This window comes from Sinohyriopsis cumingii, chromosome 14 (genome assembly GCF_028554795.1).
Source record: "Sinohyriopsis cumingii isolate HCF-2022 chromosome 14, ASM2855479v2, whole genome shotgun sequence".
In the NCBI taxonomy this organism is placed as follows: domain Eukaryota; kingdom Metazoa; phylum Mollusca; class Bivalvia; order Unionida; family Unionidae; genus Sinohyriopsis; species Sinohyriopsis cumingii.
In genome coordinates this window covers 49,241,593-49,267,636 of record NC_142974.1, presented here as the reverse complement: position 1 = coordinate 49,267,636, position 26,044 = coordinate 49,241,593, and the positions used below count along the sequence as shown (strand labels likewise).

Below are 26,044 nucleotides of genomic sequence, written 5' to 3'. Positions count from 1 at the left end.
CCCTTTGCAACACAAATATAAAGCTTCCCCACTTTGTTGTATGAATGAACTTGATGCAGTACGCCAATCAGTTAGCAAATATAGCAGATCACAGGTTCTAAGTGGCTGTTAATGACTGGTGGTGAAATTTGGGGAATAAAATACAGAAAAATGCCAAATATAAACAATAAGTATAACGAGTCAAATGAAGTTAAAACAGGAGGAAAATGTGTATCTAAAAGGAACATGTAGCTAATGATAAAAGAATTAAAGGAGACAAAAACAGCAATGACAAAATAAGAAATGAAAGTTTGATGACCTTACCATGGACAAATATATGGGGCAGTTTTTATTTCTTGAAATGTTATGTCTGGTGTAATGGAGATAACTGAATGACATACATCAGGTGTTGTATTTTTATTTGGTTTAATATATTATCTATGTAATATAGATAAGTTTATGAACGACATGTATTAACTTTAATGCAATTAAATTATCCAAAAATACATTATTGATTAAGTGAGAACCTAACATTCAGTCTTCTATATGTTGTGGATACCTCAAGAGTTATTAATTTTGCTTTCTAAGATAAGGGGGCTCTTTTATATCCCATAGTGCATGTTTCCTACAACGTCGGCATGTGGAAAGCAGCCTTCCATAACCATTCACATATGATCCCATGCCGATTTTAATTCTCGCGATGGGATGCAAAGTTTGAAGAACAGTGTGGACTTCAATGGAAGGAATAGGCAATATGTGACTGAAATATTTGTAACTCAGTAATGTTGGACCTAATATGGAAATTCCACAAGAACAGCTGGACAGAAATAAATAAAATTAATTGAAAGTCAATAGCAGATACTAATTGCGCTTATACAAGTGTCAATGGGAAATGCTCACTTAAAGAAACTGCTCTTGTCTGTTGGTATTCTCTGCTACTTCAACAAAAGGAAATGCAAAAGAACTTAACTACATAAACTGCATGAAAAATTTCAAGGCAGGAAAGTGTACATAAATGGACATTTGGAGCAGGACAATTAAAATTAATATAGGAAGGAATACCATATCTTAAATTAATTAAATAAAATTACTAATACCAGAATATTAAATATGATACAATTGATATATCTAAAAGTGAGCCTAGAGTGTTTTCTATCCTGGTTTATGACATGCTTTACATGAATAAGATAGTTGCTTTTTATACATGATTTTTCATCTTTCGCAGGTAAAATAGTCAATATTTCGCCAAATTCAACTATATTACCTTTACATAATTTATTTTGTTGCATGTATACCAATCTTGGAGCTGTCTACACAGATATAAAGCAATCAGTCTATGTCTATCATAACTATAATTACAAAAGCCCCCATCCCAAGCCAATTTGTGATATGTTCTGAAGATTTCATACATGTTATTCTTAAAAGACTGTCAACATTTGACCAAAACTGATCAGCATCCATTTATATTCCTACATCAAACTAGTACAGTTCATAAATGCCGCCGAACATGTATGCGTTTTTATGGATACAATCTGAGGCTGTTCTTCCCAATAGGTATCAAGGTAATAATTGTTTTACCATAGACCTCAATGGTAATGTTTTGTGAAATAAATATACTTTCTATCCTACCTCAGCATACATGTCACTCACTGTCATAGACAACAATGTTAGATTGTTGTTTTGACAAGGACAAAACCAGGTACTCATTTGCATTTAAGAGAGATAATTCTGCTGGAACTAGACAGGGGTAAGACTTATCAAGCCACAACAGACACATTTTCAGTCATGTGTACCACATTTAAAAAAATCAAAAACAATACAAAATATGATCTAGATATAAATTAACATAATCTCAAATATTGCCAAGTGGATCAACTTTATTTTAACCTAACAGAAAGTACAAATCGTACATAATGCACCAATCACATCTAGTGTTTTTATTTATTTCTTAATACAGTGTTCCCTACACGTTAAGATCTTCCCACCTGGGGTTGTACAATTGGTACCTTTTCTCATTTGACCTTATTTGTAATAAATGCAATATTGTTGGAATGCACGGATCCTATTGTATGTTGCCCAAGTAGTGTCATATTTCATGTCTTAGGTTGACATAAAGCTATCTTGATTGTTTTCTCAAGTATCAAGACTAGTATGTTGTCTTGGACGTTGAATCAGTTCAGACAATCTGCACAGAACTTGATATATAGTATTCAACAAGCCCTTTGTAGAACTGGCCGGGTTAGGCTCATTATTAAAATATGTAAACGACTATAGTCATAATCATGTATCCTCGCACACTCATTCACACCGATTTATGATGAATGAATATGTGTGTCCATAGTGGCCAATATATAATACATAAACAATATGCAATCAAGACGTTAAAGCCGCATCTGCTGGTGTTATACATAATCTAAGATAGAGGCATGATATAATTTTTTGTCTCACCCTATGAAGAATATGGAGGGAAAACAAAATGCGAATTCCATGGGTCTTCGTATCTATTGTGTAGACGAGATAACATGTATATAAGCTAGTGTGTTAGGTCTGGATTATTTGTAACTTAACTTTATCAAACTGCTTACGGGTGCACGTGACATATGCAACTTTACACTATCTAGTCGTAATTTGTTTGCTATAACCACATATGAGGCACCCGATTTTGCCTTCTCAGTAGATCTATCACTGGATCCCGACTCTTAAGTGTATTAGACCCAACCATCAACGAATACAAAATATAAACACAGCCCATCATTTGAACCTGTCTGTATGGATTTAGTAGGCACAATCGTGATGAAGAGTACTCCTAAGTCATGTGAACGTGATCCAATTTCAACATTACTGCTGCTTGAGTGCTTAGATCCAGTATTGCCTTCACTAACTGATGTTATTAATACTCTCTCTCATCCGGCGAATTCCCATCATGTTTCAAAACCGCCATTGTAAAGCCTCTGTTGAAGAAACCAACACTAGACCATAACGATTTAAAGAACTAACGCCCAGTTTCTAATCTCCCATTCATATAAAAAATCTTAGAAAAGGTTGGTCTATCCAAACTTGTATCTCATCTGAATTCAAACAGTCTTTTCAGCAATGTACAATCTGTATATCGCCCATGCCACAGTACTGAAACTACTCTTCTAAAAGTAGTTAATGACATTCTCTCTGCGTTGGATAGCGGAAAGATTACAGTTCTCACCCTCCTTGATTTGTCTGCAGCATTTGACACAAAAGATCATGATATATGACTTCACCGTCTCCAGCAAGTATTTGGCATTCATCATACAGCCTTACTGTGGTTCAAATCCTACTTGGTCAACAGGACACATATTGTATCTGCAAACGGAATACACTCCAGCCCAGTTAATCTATGTTGTGGTGTTCCACAGGGGTCTGTTCCTGGACCTCTTCGCTTCATTCTATACACTCAGCCGCTCTCAAGTGTCATAGATCCAGTGTCTCACCAACTGTACGCTGACGACACATAAATATACAAATCTAGCCACCCAAATGAAGTTGATGCTACCATCCAAGGCTTAGAGAGGTACATTTCTGATGTGAAATCATGGATGACATGTAACAAGCTACAGATGAATGATAATAAAACTGAGGCCTTTCTGATCACAACACAAAGACTTTCTCAATCACATCCTTTACCTCAGACAATAAATATCAGTAACACCACCATTAAATTCAGTCAGAACGAAACCTAAGTGTAACTCTGGACAGTACTCTCACGTTGCACCAACATGTCATGAACATATGCAAGGTTGCATATCTTGAGCTGAGACGCATCAGCTCCATTCGCAAAAATATTTCAGTTGATGCCACTAAAACACTTGTATGTTCATTAATAGTTTAAATACTGGACTACTGTAACTCAATTATGTCTGGTTCATCTCAACATCTACTTCAGAAACTTCAATAAGTTCTAAACACAGCTGCTCGGGTCATATTTAGAGTACCACGATCAGAGCACACCTCTCCGCTGCTCTGTACCCTACACTGGCTATCCATTCGATCCAGAATCGAACACAAAATTTGTTTTCTGTGCTACTTATCACTGACGGACTCCAGTCCAACATAGCTATCCGACCTCACCCATGTGTACACACCAGCAAGATACTTACGCTCCTATTCTGACAATCGTATACTCATTATTCCTACTACGAAAACGAAATCATATGGACAATGTTCTTTTGCATAGAAGAGCCCAGCAACGTGGAATAAATTTCCCACTGAACTTAGAGACAAAGACAGTGATCCCATTCAAGAGTGCTTTTAAAATGCACTTATTTCGACTGCAAGAACAAACTTAAAGACCTAATAATGTTCCCTGCCTTAAATATTTACAGCTTGTTTTTATGTTTTCTAATTTCATGGCGTTTGTTTTCTGTCATAATATCATTATATGTGTTTTATGGTATAGGTCTAATGTTGTAAAGCGCTTAGAGCTTCTAACGATAAGGCGCTATATAAAGTCCTCATTATTTTTATCACAAATAACACGTTCAATTAATCAAGCGACGAGTTTTCATAAAATCGTGTATCAAGCAAACACGCGATTTCATATAAAATCTACATTTCTTTTTATGTGAAATTCAAGCTTACCAACGGAGTTACTGACAATGCCAAGATTGTGCATACAATAATTGAAAAGAATGCCTATTGAACATATATTATCTGTACAAAGTCTCAGTCCATATATAAAATCGTCACATGTGGAAAGTGCATATGTCTATATATTCCCATGTTCATATATCAATATGAAAACTGTAAATACAACTTCTCGGTCTGACAGTGTTGTAATGTTTATTGGAAGTTTTGGACTTCTCTGCCAGTAGTGGGGCAAATGGGTTTCAAAAGCACAAGACGCGTTCTCTTTTCCCTTTTTTATATACATATAAAATGTTGTCAGAATGTTGTAGGAATGTTACTTGATGACGCTATAGAAACAGCTGTATCACCATTTCAGCAAGTTAACTAAAACACGTTGCCACAACGTTATATGACAAAGTTGCTATATTCTTAGTACAACGTTGCTGCAACGTTGAATTAAGCTGGATAGAAAGTATTTGAGAGGCACTGAACCGAAAGGTAAAACGACGGTTCTGCTGCAGGTGAAACAAGTGAATTTGGGTTACAAGATGGTACCAAAAAACGGGGGACTGTTGCCAACATTGCCACCCCACCCCCGCCACTCTCGCATCCAGCCTCTTTCGGGTCATTAACCACTCGACGAGCATGCATTGATAACAAGTCCGACAATACGTTGATCACAAACTATTACCATTGATAGCTGAACACGTTATGAAGCCTGCCAAAAATGGCAAATTCTCAATAAACTGGACGATGAACAACTCTGGCAGTGGTAATCATAGTGTAAAGGTAGTCGTAGGCTGGAAAGTGTTGAAATTAACAGAGTTTATGCGAACACTGTGGAACATATTGTTTTCAGAGAGTAGCGGAGAGATGTTGAACAATAAGAAAACAGGGTTTCTTTAAATTATATATGAGACATTTAATCCCTTGATATCGACCTATGGAGAAACAGAAAGATACTTAAGTATTACATTGTTTCAATGACAATGGAGAACCAAATACAGCTTTGTAATTTGTAAAGATGAAAAACGACCTGGTCTGAGTATGGAAATAAAAAAAAAGACACACACACACACACACACCAAAAAGAAACAAAGAAAACAAAACAAAAAAAATAACACAAAAAAGTATAAAAAAAGACAAATAAATAAAAACACGTGCAGAACGGTGAGCTAAGCTAAAACGCATATGATAAACGTTGATCAAGAGTGTTGTTTAACGGTATTTTGTTTTCAACATTATAATACAATTCGGGGAGGCCTTTGTTGATAATTAAAAATTGATTGTACGGTCCGTTTTGCGTTCGTGGTTAAATAACTATTTAGGTCAAAAATAAAGGCTGTCTACATATTTTTTTTTAAAAAAATTTAATACAGTTTTTTTAAGCGTTTATTAAATTATATAATTATATCCATTTAAAAATTATTGAATAACGTTTATAAGCAAACTGTATGCCTAAAAAAGCAATTTCTCCTATAGGAGTTCTGTTCGAGATTTATACCAACCCGAGAAAACCACATAATGTGAATATAGTGATGTAATGGTACGCCGGAGTGATTACCTAAATGTACACAGACATATTTATTCATTTAAAGTAACCATTTAAATACGAAGTAAGTGATTTTAGGTTCAGTCGAGACTGGAATTCTGAATGATAGCATGATGGAAGGGCCCCAAGTGGCCGAGTGGTCTAAAGCGCTCACCGTTCCGGATCACTGCCATCTCACCTCTGTCTGCGTGGGTTCGAGTCCAAGGCTCGGCTAGCGTGGGTACGTGAGAAAGCCTGCCAGTAGCTTCTCGTGGGTCGATGGTTCTTCCCTGGGTGCTTCCTCCACCAGTTATACAGGCTGCCATATATAGACTATCTTGTGCTGAAAAAGGGCGTTAAACCCTAGCACAACAACATGATGGAAAATGTTGGAGAAAAACCTTTCAAGTGTGAACTGTGTGATAAAAGGTTTAGTAGCAGTGGACAGCGAACGATGCATATGAGGACACATACTGGAGAAAAACCATTTAAATGCGATGTATGTACTAAAATGTTCAGTGAGAGTGGACATCTAACTACGCACATGAAGATACATACTGGAGAAAAACCATACAAGTGTGAAATATGCGACAAAAGGTTTAGCAGAGGCGAACTTCTTAGGTTGCACATGTCTACGCACACTGGTGAGAAACCATTTAAATGTGAAGTATGTGATAAAGGCTTTAGTAGAGATGGAACTTTAAATGTGCACATGAGAACCCATACAGGAGACAAACCATATATGTGCGAAATATGTCATAAAGAGTTTAGTACAAATGGTCATTTGAAGAAACACAAGAGGATACATACAGGAGAAAAACCATTTAAGTGTGAAGTGTGTAGTAAAATACTTAGTACAATTGACAGCCTAATGATGCACATTAGGATACACACTGGAGAAAAACCATTTAAGTGTGAAATATGTAACAAAATGTTTAATACAAGTGGGCATGTAAAGAGTCACATGAGAATACATACTGGAGAAAAGCCATTTAAGTGTGAAGTGTGTAATAAAATGTTTAATACCAGCGGAAATCTAATGACTCACATGAGGTTGCATACTGGAGAAAAACCATTTAAGTGTGAAGTATGTCATAAAATGTTTAGTGGGAGTGGAAATCTAATGATTCATTTAAGGATACATACTGGACAGAAGCCATTTAGTTGTGAAGTATGTAATAAAATGTTTAATACAAGTGGAAATATAAAGAGGCACATGAGGATGCATACTGGAGAAAAACCATTTAAGTGTGAAGTATGTAATAAAATGTTTGGTCAGAGTGGAAATCTAAAGTTGCACATGAGGATGCATACAGGAGAAAAACCATTCAAGTGTGGAATATGTGATAAAAGGTTTAGTAAAAATGAACTTTTAATGGTTCACATGAGGACACATACTGGAGAAAAGCCATTTAAGTGTGAAGTTTGTGAAAAAAGTTTTCGTAAAAGTGGAACTCTAAGTATGCACATGAGAACTCATACTGGTGAAAGATCATTTATATGTGAAGCATGTGATAAAAGTTTTATTGAAAGTGGAAATCTGAGAAAGCACATGAGGATACATACTGAAGATAAACCATTTAAGTGTGAAGTGTGTGATAAAAGCTTTAGTGCAAGTCGAACTCTAAATATACACATGAGTACACATACAGGAGAAAAACCTTTTACGTGTGAAGTATGTGATAAAAGGTTTTGTGAAAGTGGAAATCTGAAGATGCACATGAGGTCACATACTCAAGAAAAACCATTTATTTGTGAAGTATGTGATAAGAGGTTTAGTCGAGGTGGAATTCTGAAGAAGCACATGAGAATACATAATGGAGAAAAACCATTTAACTGTTAAATGTGTTGTAAAATGTTTAGTCTGAATGGCATCAAAATATTCATTCTGGGACATATACTGGGAAAATCTTTTCAATGTGAAGTATGTGATGAAATGTTATTCTCAGTGTAAATTTGAATAAGCACATGAAGACATGTACTGGAGAAAAACAAAGGACATTAAAATTGTGACATATGTGACAAAATGTTTAAAAATATTTAGTGGGAGTGGACATTACAAATAAATAATTTTTGTGTAAGCATGTGATGAAATGTTTTGTGACAAAGGGAGATTTGAATAAACACAGAAGGACACATACTGGAGATGTTACAAATCTATGATCTTCTGTGTAACAGGAAGAAAGTGAAACCAAGAACTGAAGTTAAATTAAAATTAAAATTTATTTTGCCTACAACGTAAGAAAAATCCAAAAAGGCGATATTATTATTATTAATAATGAGATCCCAAATAAATCCAGAAAGTCAATGACTTGTTTATATGAATAATGTATTTGATTCCTCTACAGTTATATTGGAACACAACTACGAACTCTGAAAATAGATACTGAAAGACTGATATGACATAGGAAATGAATATTTTGTTTTTGAACCTCTCTTTCTCTGTTACTCTATACAAACTTTCACTTGCCTTGTGGCACAAGTCAACCGTATGCCATGGAATTCCCAATATTTGTCATTTCTATCCTATCTTTTGCCCTGTGACAAAACGGTATGCTATGGACTTTCCTATATGGGTCATTTCCATCTTATTGTCAACAAATTTGTTTGAGAACATTCTGAGCTCTTAAATGAGGTAAGGCCTTGAACTAAAATTTTAGTAAACATATACTTTAGAAGTCACTATTATCTTACAATCTACAGACATGAACAATAGTTGAGGACACAATATAGCTATACAAAACTATTTCCCTCATAAAAAAAGGCAAGATTTATAAAAGAAATTTTCTATTTCGATATTATGTTATTCAGACAGAGGTCTTGCTAGGATTTTAAAACTATTAATCCAGGACTCCCATCAAAAGTTGCAGTCCCTTCTCTCCTACAGAATCAACACAGACGTGAGTGCATCTATTTTTAGATTTAGAGGTTTTCGTAATATAATCACTCACTTTAATATAGCTTCATTACAACAGTCGATTGACAGGATGGCAGATTTATGGTTTATTTATTTGTCTACGTCCTTGTAGTAATTATAGGCAAAAGTTCAATAGTATCTGATTTGCGGTTTTTTCCCCGTACTTTCGCAAATATGTGTCAAGTCGGAAAATAGCTTTGACCTTAAAGCGCATCTCGCGAATTACACAATATAGCTTTGTCCTATACGTTTCTGACCTACATAATTTGCAGTTTAAAGTTAAATCTTTAATAAAATAATACATTGGCTTTGCTTTCAATGATTTCTATATTTTTCTGAAAATATTTGCCCGATGATATACCAAAACAGAAAATCTAATAAACTTGTACATCCCCGACTTAGCGAAGTCGCCATTATCTCCCGTAAAGCCTACTGGTTCACTTATAGTTTCAAACTAATTTTATGACGAAATAGTGTTCAAGAAGCAGTTAATATATACCCAGATCACCGATTCTGATCTTAAAACACATGTTTGTATGTTTTATCATCAAAGGATATCATGCAGGAAATTGATGGTTGCTACCTTCTGGAAAAGGGTTAATGGTCAATCAGCTATCAAAACATATGCTTGTGAATGGGCAGGAATTTGTTTGTCAACGTAATTGATATCAAAACTAGGCCTAGCCACTGATCTATTGATGAATACATTTCGCTACTGCACTAGAAGCAACCGGACTCAGGCTAGTGGCATTTAAAAAAAAGTATGGTTAGTCAATGTAAGTAAGGACTTCTTCCAAACACTAAGCTAGGCATAACACACTTTCTTACACTTAGCTACAGTCCTATCCGAACTATCAATTCTAGCAGCTTTAGCACTCTTCTGAATCACATTACAATCTTCGTAAGTTTGCCATCTAACCCCAAAATACTTATCCAAATTTACGAATGGCATTTTGTCTAAGTCTCAACATGTCTTGATTCTCGTGCACTACTTATTCCGATACATTCAGAAATGAAAACAATAACGAAAGCTAAAGTTGTTTATCTCTTTCTGACTCCGAATTCAATCCCTGTAAATATCAGTACATTTTCCCACACGGCCGCCTGTCAAAGCCTTTGACCTTGCCGCCAAGCTATTGCATCATGTTCTTTTTGAGGTACTCTTATAATGGCAACATGTATGTACATCAAGGGGTCTTTCAGTCATTGAATTCTGTCATTGTAAATATCAGCACAGCTAACTGATCAACACATTTTCCCACAAATCAGGGAACTGAAGCAGGACTGATAAGTCTTTGCCAAACACCTATTACATGCGTACGGAGGACTCCCGTCTCAGTGAGTTTCTGCGTCCCAGATCATGAATTGGCTCCCAAATACGCATAATTAAGCGTTTCCGTGATCTCTGTCAGATATATGGAAGGTATTAAAATTACAAAATGATGTTTTATAAATGACGCAAAATATGCTTGCAGTAATGTAGTACTCTTATATACATCGAAGTGCATCTACAAGCACATTATTTTTTTAACAGATATGCCTAATATTGCTGTTGTATTCATGCAGCATGAGACTCCTCAATAATTTATGATTATTGTTTTGAATTTGTTATTTAATGAAAGTGAGTGGATAGTGTTCATTAAATAATTTAATCAGAGGAGTTAAACTCGTATACTACAAAATGCTCAAAGCAGATAACAAAGCCAAACATTCTTTCTTGATTGTAGACTGGTTTCTCTGGTGCTGGTTGTCTTTTCTTTTGGTGCTGTGTACCTGACATTTTAAGCAAAACATTTCTCTATATATGAAAAGTCAGATAGGATATATAAAATACAGTCCAAGCAGTGTTTCTCTTTACGCACATTTGTGCGTCAGGGACGCACGCTGGAGAAAATTGACCCACATTTTGTTGCCGTGCGTTTTTTTTTTTTTTTTTTGTTGACGCAAAGGATTCGCATGATGTGATCAGGATTTTTTAAATATCCAATGCATTGGACGAGGGGTGGCATCGTGTATACTTCGAGCATATGCATTGACTAGTTCCCCTCTTTGTTTACTCCCTCTGTTGTGCTCCTCTATTAGTATAGCGGATTGCAATGCAGGGAAGATACAAAATAAGGAACCAGACTAGCATAGGCAATGTTATGACGGAGTAGCTTCCCCTAATCTCGCGAGCACTCACGCGATTTCCATCGAACTCAGCAAAATGTCATCTTCATGTTTAACATCAATGCTTGTTGCACTAGAAAGTGATCTCCAGATTAAAACATCGTGCACTAAGAATCATTAGCAAAGAAAGTGAAAGAAGCAGAACGCAAAAGAATAACTGTGGATCTAACTTAATGAACAATGGAGAAAATAATTCCCTTGACTGGAATACGGCACATCCATTAGGATTACCGGTATGACTTCTAATCGCGAAGACTGCAAAAGTGAATTATCTTTTCGTGACAGGGTTTAAAAATTTTAAAAAATCTGCCCTTGTTCGTCACAAGATATCTGGAGAACACATTATAACCCAAGACATTCTTTCACAACAAATAAATCAGTAAACTTGCCGAGACAAATGCGTTTATTTCGATTACACTGTCAGGGGGTCATTGCAGATTTTATTGGTTTTTAACTGTTCTGCAATAAAAGAAAGATCTTAAAGTTTAAGTGTAACTTATTAGAAACAAGATGAATCATTAGCCGCCTTGATTTTTAGATAAATTTGTTCTTGGGCGAAGTACAATGAAACCGATAATAGTACACATTTTATGACAAGCAGTATATTAACTGCCGTTTAGTCTTACATGTAAAAGACATAGCACATTTTGATTTTGTTTAGGTGCTGATGCCCAAAACATAAATAATGACCCCGCTGAAACTTTCTTACTCTGTGATTTGGTTTTTGGTTCACTTATGGAAAAGTAGAGTTCTGGAGCAGCTGATTTTTGTGGTTTTAAGGGGGATTCTGGCTCACTTTGGTTTTCGTATGTGTCGATCACCAAGTGTGTGAATGACATTGGTGGGGTATTGTTTATCATCAAATAGGCACAATTTTTTTTTGTTAGCGAGTGTTGTGGATAGTTCGTTCCGTTGTGAACGGAAAGTTATCATGGGATAATACTGGAGATGGCCATGCAGTGATTGTGTGTAAGGCTGGTGGGTGGTTACTTTGGCAGTGACAGGGTTTTTGACTCCTTTGGATTTTTGCATGAGGATGCCATCGTCACGGTAAATGCAGTACTCTTTTGGATCTAAGTCCTATGAATTCAGTGATGGTTATTCCACAAGTTTCATATTTTGACTTTCCAAGTTTCTTTCCAGTGTAATGGTCTTGTGTCAGGATAATCGCTGAGGTCGAAGGTTTCGCGATGTTGATACATGTCATTGTAGACATGGTCGTCGTGAATCTCATACACGAGCAAGTCTTGTATCAGTCATGAACAGTGTGGTTTTATTACTGTACTTGCTTGATGAAGTCGTAATGAAACTTCAGCAGGAACATTTTCGAAAAATCGAGAACAGCTGCACCGACGTTGATATGTTTGTCTAGCAAGATATTAATTTTTTTCTGGATTCGTTGGCGACGAGTTCTTCGTCAAGGTGACAAAGACATCGTTGAGCACGAGCTTATTTCGTCGACGTTGATTATTGACGATTTCGATATCCTTTCGATGTCGAATATTTTCCATGGTCTTTTTGGAGTCGCTATTGTTCATGAGTTTGAAGAAGTCATTTTCGAAGTCTGTGATGGCTTTGGCGTGTTGTGCTGTGTTGAGATTGATGTAGGGTTGCATCCCACGAGATTGACGAAACAGTACTCAATGAACATTTTCGAGAACGAGCCCATGCGGAAGAGCTTGTTCGAGCAGTCGATATTGCATTCTGTTATGGGTTTGTGGTTGAGATTGGGTATGGATTTTTTCACCTTAGTATCTCCGAGCCCAAACTGCTTCTTTTGTTTCAGCTGATCCGGCGAGAGCATTGAGTTGGTCACAAGAATTTTTGTCAGCACAGAACACAGAAGGGATAATCGTTGTGAAATGGATGGAAGTGGGGTGGATAGCTGTGATCGACTTCGGTAAAATAGCCCCAGCCGTTGAGATGTCGTGTCTGTCTTTCTTGGATGAATCTTGCTTCGCTGATCCGGAGAAAATCTCCTTCAGGAAGGGGATGTGTCATGGCCCAATGATGGAGATTGTTCGCGTCCAGGTAGTACACGGATGGTTTGGCCGGATCGTAGTGTTTCATATAATTGTGTTTAGCTATGACGTATTTTTTTATTTTATTTTTTCGTTTTGCTGATGACGAAGATTCCTGTTCGTACCATTTGTTCGGTGAACGTGAAAATGTATGGATCGTTGAAGAGCTTTTAGATCACACCGGCTTGTTTAAGCAAGGCATCCCAGAAGAGTCCCGTTGATGAGAAATAACAGAGGCGATCGAGTTAGTAATGACCCAAGTATCTGCGTCGGACATTTTGAAGGTATCCTCCAGTAGGAGCATCCTTTTTGAGATAAAGATTGTGGTAATCTTCCAGATTTTTAGAGTTGAATTCAATCCATATCTTGCATGTGTATTGACATTTATCATCGGTGATCCCTGTCAGGCTTAGATGGGAATAAATGTCTTTATGCGATGGTAGCAATGTTTCGTAGAAGCGTGAGGATGAATCGATGTATTCGTAGGGATAAACTCCTTTTTGTTTGAGAAGATTGGCTTTGTACCCAAACTCTTTATCGAGATGGGTGAATTTAGGACAGTTTTTATCGAGTTCTTCCAGCGACGTTGACATAAACTGGAATGAATCAATGAAACCGAAATGTCCAATGGTGATGGACGTGTATTTTTCGAAATTGTTTTGGATACATATAATGCTTGTCCCCCTTTCAGCAAGAATCATTTAGACGCGTGGATGACTGATGGCTGTCACGATGGAGTCCCCATCATACTTGTAGATTATGGTCAATCACTTAAATCAAGTCTGGATCCTTGCATCGTAAGTTGTAGTCCGCGTGAGCAGATCCTCTACATTTTCCAGTGATATAGCAGTGGTCTCTAACTTTGTTATTGTAAGGCGTAATGCACTTTTCGCAGATGTAGCATCGTTGAGTTGACTTGTGCTGTTATAGCTGTTACTGTCTGAATAAAATGATCGGTGCTGGATCCCTTCGTATCTCCTGGATGCGTTTTAACTCTATCGCTAATTGTTCATAGAACAAGTCATCACCACGATACTGGTGATACCCCGACGACAATGATTCATCAGCGGAATAACACGTTTTATAACCAATCGAGCACGGGACATGGTTACGTTCCACCTGAGTGAAAGAATGGCTAGGGTCTGTATAGGGTCCTTCTACTTTTTACAGCTTGGCCTTGCAGTCAAAGAGGATATAAAGCGTATGAGCCTTTTTTTGTGGTGATGTTCGAACTTCAGCGTCTCATCGCGTGGCATAAAAAGATAACAAGAGCAAGAGGAAGAGAGGGGATCAGAACAGGAAGAAGAGGTACCCTCCCCAAAGGTAGAACTCAGACACACAGAGAAACAGAAAAAAGAGAAGAAAAGAAGACTAGGAGAAAGTGAGGAAGACGTGGAGGAAAATCTTTAAAAGAGAAGAAATTCAGAAAACAGAGCGTGTTTGTTTGTTTTATTTTTCATACTCAGATCAGCAACATGTCCTCCAAATAAACTAAACTAAATGCTTGTCGGACTAGGAAATGATCTCCAGATGAAAACTACTTGCACTCAGAATCACTAGCCAAGAAAAGAACAGAAATAGAACACAAACAATAACTGTGAATCTAACGTTACTGAAAATGGAGAAATTAGTTCCCTTGACTGGAATACGGCACATCCATTGGGTTTGCCGGTGTGACTTCTGATCGCGTGATTGCGATGGCTGCACAAATGAATAATCCATTCGCGACAAGGTTTAAGAATTTCCAGAAATCATCTCTTGGTCGCCAATGTATATCTGGAGAACACATTATCACCCAAGACATTATTTCAAAGCAAAAGAAAGCAATAAGTTTGTAGAGACAAATGCGTTATTTGAATTACAATGTCTCCGGGGGGGTGGGGGGGGGGGGTGAGCTTCATTCATTGTACATTTTGTTGGTTTGTAACTTTGCTGCAATGAAAGAAAGTTTTGAAAGCTAGAGTGTAACATAATAAAGAAGGTTCAATGTGTTCAAGGACGATGAATAATAAAACCGATGAAATAAACTGCCACTTGATTAAAAGATTTATTTGGGCTTTGTATTGCTTTATATATGTTATATGTACTGGTTTGGTTTATAACGTTTCTATAAAAACAACCACTTAATAAACAATGTTATCCTATCAGAAAATGCTCAATAAAATCCAATCGTACCTGAAAGATGCTCCATTTGACATGTCGTTGCTGATCTATGAACTGAAAACAAAGGACAGCCTCACCGTGGACATGGTGGATAGCCAAATGCGGCCTGAAGCAACTAAGACACTTCGAAAAGGTGTATGACCAAAACTATGTGACCCAATTCTATAAAAGATGTATGATGAAGAGGTCTTTGTGACCGACGTGAGTTTACATCATCTCGAAGCGCTCCACGAAGCGATCGCTACGGTCTTACGAAATCAGGTTCCTATGACGCTCGAACTAACGCTGACTAAAGTACAAGGATCAACACGTGGACAGACGTTACTCACAGGAGAGCATAAGGCAGAGTAATCCTTGGACATAGTCGTAAATATCATCTACGAAGAACATCTGATCAGGAAGTACTGCATGCGATGTTTGAGTGAAAAACCGCTGAAGAAGACATTATAATTATCTTACCATAAAGACATGGAAGACGTAGAGATCACTGACTTGGATCTTACGCGGTATCTCACGTACGTCATCGTGGAAAATCGGAAAGATCTCTAGGATGCCATCATCAACGCGTTCCATCTCCATATCGACATCAGCGTAGCTATCTCACTCACTAACGTCGTTGGGATAGGACATCATTTCGTGTTGCTTACAGCAGCACAGCAAAAAGAACTCTATGAACATGGCACGCTCAGCATCATCTATGATAAAGAACTCCTTCTTAAGACCTGTAATCTCCTGCCTGCATCGATAAGAGTTCCTCAAGTTCAGTCATACAAAAATTTTGAAAACAACCGATTATACGATGTATCTCCGTTGAGAAGAAAGATGGAATATTCGATGGGAACCACCTCACGATGAGACGGCAATGTCAAGCCAAATACGACGATCACTTGAGACTTTCCATTCATCACGACAGTTTGAAGTCTTCCGTTTAGCAGTGCTGCAGAATTGACACGTTCCAAAGTCATCGACACGATTCAAAACGTGCAACAAGCCAACGACAGGTTTTAAATAACCGATGGAAAAGCGACTATGTTCATGACCCACGTGTCTCTTCCTCAAGGGAGAGGACGCAAAAAAGGTGTTTTTGGTTCACTACCTTTGCAGCATTAAACGTAGTCTCATACAAACAAACAACACTCAAGACACTATGTCTTTACCCGTGACATCGTGTTAGGACTAACTTATGCCGACAAGAACGACACGGCAGAATGGAAAAGAGACTGGGAGATCATCCGACGATCGAACCGATCCAAACAACAAAGAGAAGCAGAACTCCTGTTACAACAAGCGGGTCTATCCAAAGACAACCATTGTGGCATTCTTGAAATGCAAAAATTACAAGACGTTTTGGCTCCACGCTACACGTTGAAAGAGCACCCTCAAGAAGTGCGCGGACATCTTTTGTTTCGTGGAAAAAAATTCAAAGACGTTATATACATTCACGTCTATTTTCACGATGAGCATTTTGATGCCATCACCAATATCATCACATTCATGGGATTCGGTTACTAGTGTGAGAAAGATGACTATGGCTATAACAATCGAGAGCACTACAAGGATTTTGGATAAAAATGCTCAGGATGTTTGGATTCTCAACCATGTCTTGACGAAAAACAAGAACGAGTGCATTACCCCGCTTGTCATCGCGCTTTTGTCAGTCCAACATGTTACCAACAACTTCTGAAAACGCAAAGTTAGTTCAATGACGAAATGTGCTTGCCAACTCATGAGATTGTGCCGTACTTGTAGACAAGCATACGTAAAAATAATATCAAGTCACACGTACGTTCAGGAAAGAATGTCACATTTGTCACCAAAATGTGGAGTTGGAGCACAAATACTACATTCAAAAATACCATTCCAAACAAGAGGAGGAAGATGACTAGAAGAAAGACAATTTCATCTTTTTCGATTTCGAATGTATGCAAGAGACTGGCATTCACATTCCTAATTTCTGCGTGACTCATTGACGTGCGAGAAGTGCACCCAAGAACCTATATTTAGCCATTGTCCTTCAGTAAGATTACTGGAGGACGTGAAAAAATATTTCGGCTACTGAGCACGCTTGCCGGTTTCGCCTATGGATCTTAGACCCCATCGACAAGACATGGAGTCAAGAGGATATCATACGTTACGGAGATTGTCATCGTCATGCCACGGTGATGGCTCACAATTCATCGGGATACGGTGGACAGTTTCGTTTCAGATAGTATATGGAATAAAGTACCGAATGTCCTAAAGTGACTTTGAACGGAGCCAAAATCATCTCCATGCAAGTGGGACAAGTGCAGTTTAAAGATTCGAGGAGTTACTTGGCCATGACTTTGAGTGGAATGCCTAAAATGTGTTTGGAATGACAAAAATGGCCAAAGTCTATTTTCCACACTTTTTCACTACCGAAGCCAATCAACGTGCTATCCTGCCCCATTTGCCTGAAGCCGACTACTACGACCACAAGAACATGCGCACCGAACAACGATAAGCTCTCTACGCTTGGTACAGGTAGCCCACTCACTTCACGGACCCTTTCGACTTTCAAGAAGAAATGTTAAAGTATTGTCATTCCGACGTGAACATTTTACGGCGTTGCTGTGTAAAATTTCGAGAACTCTTCATGTAACACAGAGGGATCTATCCTTTGAACGATGCCTGCAGCAATGCTAAAGCGTGTTCCTTTGTGTACCGCCAACGATGCATACAAGGAAAACTAAAGCTTCCCATTTGCCGTATTTGTGTCGAAGCGTGCAAGAACTCGCCCTGACGTGAACGTTAGTCAGCGTGGAATTGTTTAAAGATCTGGATTTGGGATACCAACTGTTAGAAGTGTACGCAATTTACCACTTTCCAAGACAGAACAGTAACACAAGGGCGACGAGACTCAGAAAGATATGTTCGCAGACTACGTGGATGACTTTTTGAAATTGAAACAAGAAGCCAGCGGCTCTCCTTCCTAGTGCCACACTCCCTTATACCAAAAGAAATTTAAAGAGAAATACTGAGAGAAGGAGGGAATCGTTTTAGACAACCTGGCCAAATTGATGTTCAGTTGTTTGTAGGGTGAAATGGCACATCGATCGAGTTTACCTAAGACGGATTATTTGACAGAAACTTTCCGCAACGTCCTGATGATTCACTACAAAACTAAATACAAATACGTAAAACACGCGGACGTCGTTCGTGAACACTTTATCTTAGTCAATTATGATGAAGAGCTGGAATGTAGAAGTGACGAATTTGGTAATATCATCATTGCGGCTCAGGTGACCACCCATGCTCTATTAAAATTGTACGAAGATTTAGAACTGCTGTATTTTGACACGGGCAGTTCTATCTACGTCGATCGGTTGACATCGAAGGAGACCGTTTCGGAGCCTGGACGGACAAGCACCCCGACGAAAGGTTCTAAGTTTTGCTAGTGGCGGTCCTAAAAAGTACGACAAAGAAATACCGGAACAAAGAAGGAGTAGTGTACACGGAGTGTAAAGTGAAAGGATTGGCTAAATTATCGCAACAGTCGAATGGTGAACTTTGGCGTGCTGAAAGAAGCCCTGCAGTCTGGACAAGATGGAAACTTTAAAGTGACCACCTGTGAACCGCATCAGACTGTTTACACGCTCACCAAATCGTCAGTCGACCTTTGGAAAAAGTCTATCAAATCGTGTACTAGAAGAGAGTTCGGCTTCACAATCACCTCACTTTACCATAGGGATACATCCCTTCATTCTCATCTTTCCGCCAAACTGATTCGTGCGGCATCAGTCGCGAAACATATCCACAAATAAGTGCTCTTGTCTTAGAAGCCAGTCTAAAAAAAGTCTTGATCGATTTAAGAACAACAACTAAAAATCTATAAAAACCTTGGACACTATGGGTCTTTCTCACACAGCGTCAGTATAACATCATTTCATTCTCATTTTCCTGTCAAATTTATTCGTGCCTTTTACAGCATCTGTCGCGACAAAAATCCAGAATTACGTGCTCATGTCTTAGAAGCCAGTCTCAACGAGGTCTTACGATGGTTTAAGGTGACATCCCGTCAATTATTGCAAGGCGTCGTTGACATGCCACATCAAACCAAACGATTTTGGAGAAAAACAAAGTAGCTATGATGCATGTGGCCGATCTCCGCGTCGACACTCAAACCAAAAAGCAAATAATTTTGAAACCTGGCGGTAGAGGTTCTCTATGAAAATGGAACGATGAACAGAGTAGACACATCAATGAAAATAATTCATTGTAAATATTGTTTATATGTACAATTAAGTCTTGTACAGTATGTTGTACTACCTATAATTTAATTAATTACACATCTCACAATGTTCCGAAATAACAGTGTCTAAGCAACAAAAAAGGTATGCTTCATGTCATAATTTTCCATTTCCAAACAAATTTTGATGTTGACTCAATGTATATGGCCTTAGTATTGAACATTACCATTTATAATGTCTACAAGATGACAAGACTAATATCAACTGAAGTGACAACATACCAATGAGTCTGATGTACATTGAAACAAAAACGTTTTTAGATGCTGCAAACGCATTTTTATTTTACTGCTGCAAATTACCCAACATTTTTTTAACACAAAATAGTTATATTACTTAGATAACAATTAAATTCATGAATACAGTGTATTATTGACTTACTCATATTTAAAGAGTAGCAAATGAAATAAGAGATTATATACAAGTTAATATCTGTATTACTTCTTTCATTATTCTCGTTTACATTTTTTCCCCATCCTCAATACTTACTATTTGTAGAGGAGCTGGCAGAGAGAAATTGTTCTATTCTCCGCTCTAGAGTGGATGGGGATTGCAATGGTGTTGTCCTTCTGGATGCAGCTAAATATACAAAAATAATCACTAGTCATTAATTGTAGTAATATAGAAACAAAGAAATGAGCCTGGGGTTATTGGTAAATAAACTAAAATGCATACTGGTCACAATGAACATTGTATATTAGGCAGTGATACAATATATTACAAAATGTATTCATTTTGAACGAAACATCTAACCTCGTATATAAAGCATGAATAAGTACTCCTAAAACCATCATATCAAAGAGACAGATAAATAGATGAAATTTATATATACTTTTGGCAATGCTTTTCCAAATGTAGCATGGTTTCATAATTACCTTTCTTGTGTTACGGATTTTAACCAGGGAAATTATATTGAAGTTTGTAAATTAAATGGTAGAATCAAGATATGTATATCAAAAGATTACTAATCTTCAGTTTTCCAATTAATGCTAAACTTAAGTATCAAGCCACGGATTTAGTCTTTCCCCTCCAATAAATGCATTACAGGGTAATCTTCATATATTTAGCTTGGATAAATATTTTTTAAAATCAGTAATCACAGCAAGCCATAATTAAATCAATGGAATTTTGTTCTCTGATCATAAAAGTATAATTATCACAGAAACAATCAGTATTAGATTATTTACAACCAACTATAATTCATTTCTAAATTATCAAACTTTTATTATCTTTAATATTTTCACATCTATGTATATCAGCATATGAATACATATGTCTCAACATAAATTCATTTAAATTTCACTTGTGATTGATTTTAATTTATATTACTGGTTATTTTAAAACAAAAATATTTTGGTCAAGAACGATAAATCGTACGCTCTTGAGCTAAGCGATCGTAATTCGAAATGTTAGCCTAACGGAAGGCATTTTACCACGGTAACCTATTCTATCATCGATATTTTTCATTCCAAAAATATACCAGTGTAACATTATAATTTATTTCATACGAGTCGGATAAAAGTCACAGAAATATGTCAAACGGTTAGGTTATTTTATGAGTTGAACATGTTGGCCGATATTCCGATTTTCTTTGTTTGAAAATGCAATTGCAGCACCGCCTCGCGCCTCGCTCGTAGCAGTTTAATTGTGCCTGATTGCATCAACTGACATCAACCAATAAATAAACGTTATTTCCTGCAACTAAAAATGCGAATTTACATTAACTATTTAATGTTCATACCTTGGTGGTTCAAAATAGCTGGAAACAGGAGATACTTCTCTGTCAGAAATGTGATTCGGTCGGTACAGGATGAGCTAGACTTCGATTCGTAGATACGTAATATATTGTCAAGGCAATCACAGTATGTCATGTTTGTAATATATAAAAAAAGCTGACGAGTGAAATATTTTCCAACAAAAGTTGCAAACTTCTTTTAGTTATTGGTTTTGAAAATAAAAATGAATAAACTACGAAACTATGATTATTCCCCCTGATAATGTAAAGTTAACCACAACATTGGTACAACCTTGTAAAAACGTTATATATTATCTTTGCAAAAATTATATTGTTTCTTGTCCATACTATTAGGATCAATGCATATACATACCATTTGTAATTCGCAATATCTTTTAGATCAGAAGACCACTTAACATCATATTTATGTGTAACGTTTTAGCAACGTTGCCAAAACGTTATTTTTTCACGTAACCAAAACACAACCATATAGCAACGTTGTGAAACATTGCGTGTTAGCTGGGATAATACGATAGAAATCAACAGTTTGAGAGAAGTCATTGATCGAGAAAGATTGCTATGGATGTGACAATGATCATCCCAGTCAAAGTCAACACGATAAATGTTAGATGCTGAGTCAAGAAGAAAAATTGGACGAGTATCTAGACGAAGCTTGGAGTCTCATCTCGGAAGATGCCGTGTTGCATTATTGGTATAAAGACTTGGATAGTAGAGTGTGTGTTTTTATGCTTGAGCATACGTTTGTGAGACTATTATATTTTGGGTTTGTCTTTTCTCCTTCCCGTGTGTAGATATTATATTTGGGGTTTGTGTGCGTGTGCGTAATTTTGTGATGATAGTAGATATTGTGAGGCATTTTTTTGTCCTTCCCGTGTGTATGTAGTATATTTGGGGTTTGTATGAGTGCGCGTACGTTTTTGTGGATAGTCGATATTGTGTATTTTTGCCTTCCCGTGTGTGGCTAATATATATTGGGATTTCTGGTAGTATATTCTGGGTTTGTATGCGTTCGCGAACGTTTCTGTGGATAGTAGATATTGTGGGTTTTTTCTCCTTCCCGTGTCTGGAGAGTAGATATTAAGGTTTTTGATAGTATATTTTGGGTTAGTATTTGTTCTCGTAATTTTGTGTGGATAGTAGAGAGTGTGTGTTGTGTGTTTGTATGAATGCGCGTACGTTTGGGTCGATAGTAGAGTGTGTGTTTGTATTCGGTTTTGTACGTTTCTGTGATTAGTATATTTTGGGTTTGTTTTGTCTTCTTCCAGTGTGCGGATAGTATATTTGGGGTTTATGTACGTGTTCGTGTGCGTGCGTTTGTGTAGATAGTATATATTGTTTTGTTTTTTCTCCTTCCCGTGTGTGGATAGTACTTATTGGGGTTTTTGATAGTATATTATGGATTTGTATAAGTTCGCGTACGTTTGTGCCGATAGTAGACATTTTGCTTGGATTTTCTTCTCCTTTTCGAGTGTGTATAGTATAGTTGGGGTTTGTGTGCGTGCGCGTACGTTTGTGTGGATATTAGAGTGTGTCTTTGTGTGTTTTTTATGCATGCGCGTACGTTTGTGTGGATAGTAGAGTGTGTATTTCTGTGGATAGTATATTTCTTGTTTGTTTGTTTTTCCCTTTTCCATTGTGTGGAAAGTATATTTGGTGTTTGTATGAAAACAGAATAAACCCACAGGCCCTTTTTAGGGACCACTCATATGTCTCGAAAAGATTTATTTTCTTGATTAACCATTTTTAGTCGATTTTATTGATTAGGTGTTGTATATGTTTTAAGTGTATATGTCTATGTTTATGTCCCGTAGGTCCCGCTCCCGCCTAGCGTTGTTTTATTGGTATAGTTTATGAACTAGCTGAACTTACCCGCCACACGCTATCCACTGCAACCCGCTACCGGTAACTATCTGAATTTACCCACCACCCTCTACCTCTACCCGCTGCACTAGTTGAACTCTCCGACCATCCGCTACTCGCTGAACTACCTGAACTTACCCGCTGTCTCCTGTCACTGTTTGCTGTTTTGCCCGATTGAGGTCAGCTCCTTGCCACATTGATGCTAATGTATAGTACCGTGACGTCACCTCACCTATTCCATTTCCCTTGTCCCTGTTTCACAGTGAAAGGCTATAACGCTTGGCGGGGCGTGTAAGATTAGATAGTTTAGATAGTTCAGCGGTGAAACTATATGAATAAAACAATGACTGCCGGGGCGGGACATAGAACAGGATAAAATGCTGGGCGGAGCGGAACATATCACTTTAAAGAACGCCTGGTGCAAATTGATGCCAATGTCAAGTAACGTGACGTCACCCATCTGTTAGTAGTAATGGATGTCACCCTACGTACAATGGGAATTAGCATTACAGGGACCCCTGGGTCACTCTACGTACAATGGAAATTTAACATGGCGAAAAATCGTGGGTCACTCTACGTACAAGGGGAATTTAACATGGGAATAAATCGTGGGTCACTCTACGTACAAGGGGAATTGAACATGTGGAATAGAGTTTGGGCTTGTTTAGGGACAAGGGGAATGGAACATGGGATTTTTTTTTTTTTTTAAATTTTTTTAAAAAAGGGGTAGGCAATGGAAAGGCTATCTCTTTTCGAGAAATATGGCTGGCCCTGAAAAGGGCCTTTGGGTTTATGTTAATGTATTCATTAACATAAATGGCACCGCATTGGTCTTCTTCTTGTCCTTAGGCTGCGTCTCACTGTTGGCCCGTAAATTAGCACTCTTTTCAGGCATCCTTGTCTTTCAACGTAGATCCTACGTATCCACAGGCTGGTGTTTGTCCTGTGGACAATGGTCCACTTCGATCGGACATACATGAGCATGTCCGTCCTGAACATCATCGTTGACACAAGCGTTGAAGAGTGCACATCGGTCCACATGTTGAGGCGCCGAGAACAGGTGAATCAATGCAGTGAACTGCGCTTATTTATAGGTAGAGGAAGGATTGAAACGGATTGAGTTCATTCACCAATCCTAACACGCGTTGCAAAATTCAGTCAGCCCGCATCCAATCCGAAGAGAGCAGTCTGTGACGTCGTGTAGTCTATATAGATTCGCTAGCGCTTGTGTGCAGTCAATCTATGCGACAGTGATTCAACATGACGGAAACTCAGAAAACGATCCATTGGGGTGCACCAGCAGGGGAGACTGCCCAAGGGAACCCGGACTTACTTTCAGAAGAGGTGAATTGGGATTTTGTGGATTTTCTCTCCTCGCAAGAATTTGTTCCGGAACCTGCGTTACCTTCTTCATTACCGCAAGTGGAGAATTTTAGACAGAGACAGAAAGAAGAATTGGAGAAATTTATACAACGACAAAAGGAAGCGGAACAGGCTTTTCTCCTACAGCAACAGCAGCAAGAAGAAGAGGTAAGAAAAAAACAACAGCAACAACAGCAAGAAGAAGTAGCAGCAAAGAAACAAGAGGGTGAAAATCAAACGGTTACGGTACTGTTGGACATTTTAGCGGAGTTAAGAAGTCTGAAACAAATGTATCAGACTTCTTTATTACGACCGAAGAGAATACGACCTTCCCGAGCTAAACACGTCAACCCTGTGACTAAGCCTACCGTACCACCCTTAGTGATTTCAACCCAATCATTATCATCATCATCATCAACATTACGCAGTCCAGAAGTAGGCCTTGGCCGTGGCAAAGGCTTAAGGCAGTTAAAGTTGATTGCTTAAACTCACCCCTACACCATAAAGAAAAAAGGCCCTTTTCAGGGCCACCCACATTTCTCGAAAAGAGATAGCCTTTCAATTTGCCAATAACTCAAAAAAAAAAAAAAAACCACCCATTTTACCCTTATAGTACGTGTCTGTGTATGAGTGCGTGAGTGTAGCTTCTTATTTTAAAATCAAAACTCAAAGACACTTACCTTATATCATTAATTTATTCTTTTCTCCACTGTTACAATCCAATTCACAATATAACACTTTAATTAAAAGTTCATTGACTTCTTCTGTCTCCTTGTTTAGTCTCTCTGTTTTTTAAATTTCTTCACCGTCTTTTCCTCATTTTCTTCCCTTCTTCTTTTCTTCTTCTCCTGTTTCTTTGCCTCTTCTAAATAGAATTGTCTTCTTTCTTCCTCTTCTTCCTCTGAAGAATCCCTCTCTTCTTCTGAAGAATTCCTCTTTTCTTTTGACTCCACTTGTTTCTGTTTTGGGCAATCTGGAGACCAATGTCCTTTTTCTTTACAATAATAACAGGTATCTTGACTTTTGTCTTTTTTAGTCCCTGTTTTTGTTCTTTTTTGACGGTCTGGACACTCTGAAGACCAATGCCCTTTCTTCTGACAGATATAGCAAGTATCTTGACTTTTATCTCGAAAGGAAGGAGAGTAGTCCGTCGGCTGGTCTGAAGAGAATTTTCTAATGACCCCTCGCAAAGCTCTGACGAAACGTTCCATCTGGGTAGTCTCTTCCATCGTTGTGCTCGGCTTGAGAGTGAAATGAATAGTGAAAGGACAAGACACACACCCTTTGATATACGCTGGTCTGCTATGACTATAAAGTAGCTCATGGTGTTTGAACTTGAGTCATTTGACTTTTTGCTTTCAAGATGAAACGATCTAATTCATTCGAGAAGAAAGAAGAAGAAAGTAAGAGGCAGAAACGTGA

The 26,044-nt window shown here is 37.8% G+C and overlaps 2 protein-coding genes across 2 annotated transcripts in view; both read left to right on the top strand.

The window, feature by feature from the left end:
• The window catches only part of LOC149783747 (uncharacterized), a 70,248-nt gene that overhangs the window by 22,680 nt on the left and 21,524 nt on the right, over positions 1–26,044 (top strand). The gene's annotated exons all lie outside the window — the stretch shown is intronic.
• Positions 6,101–8,417, top strand: LOC149783748 (uncharacterized). Its single transcript, XM_089931987.1, has one exon. It carries the CDS (start codon positions 6,486–6,488, stop codon positions 7,950–7,952), a length of 1,467 nt encoding a protein of 488 aa, XP_089788113.1. The 5' UTR covers positions 6,101–6,485; the 3' UTR covers positions 7,953–8,417.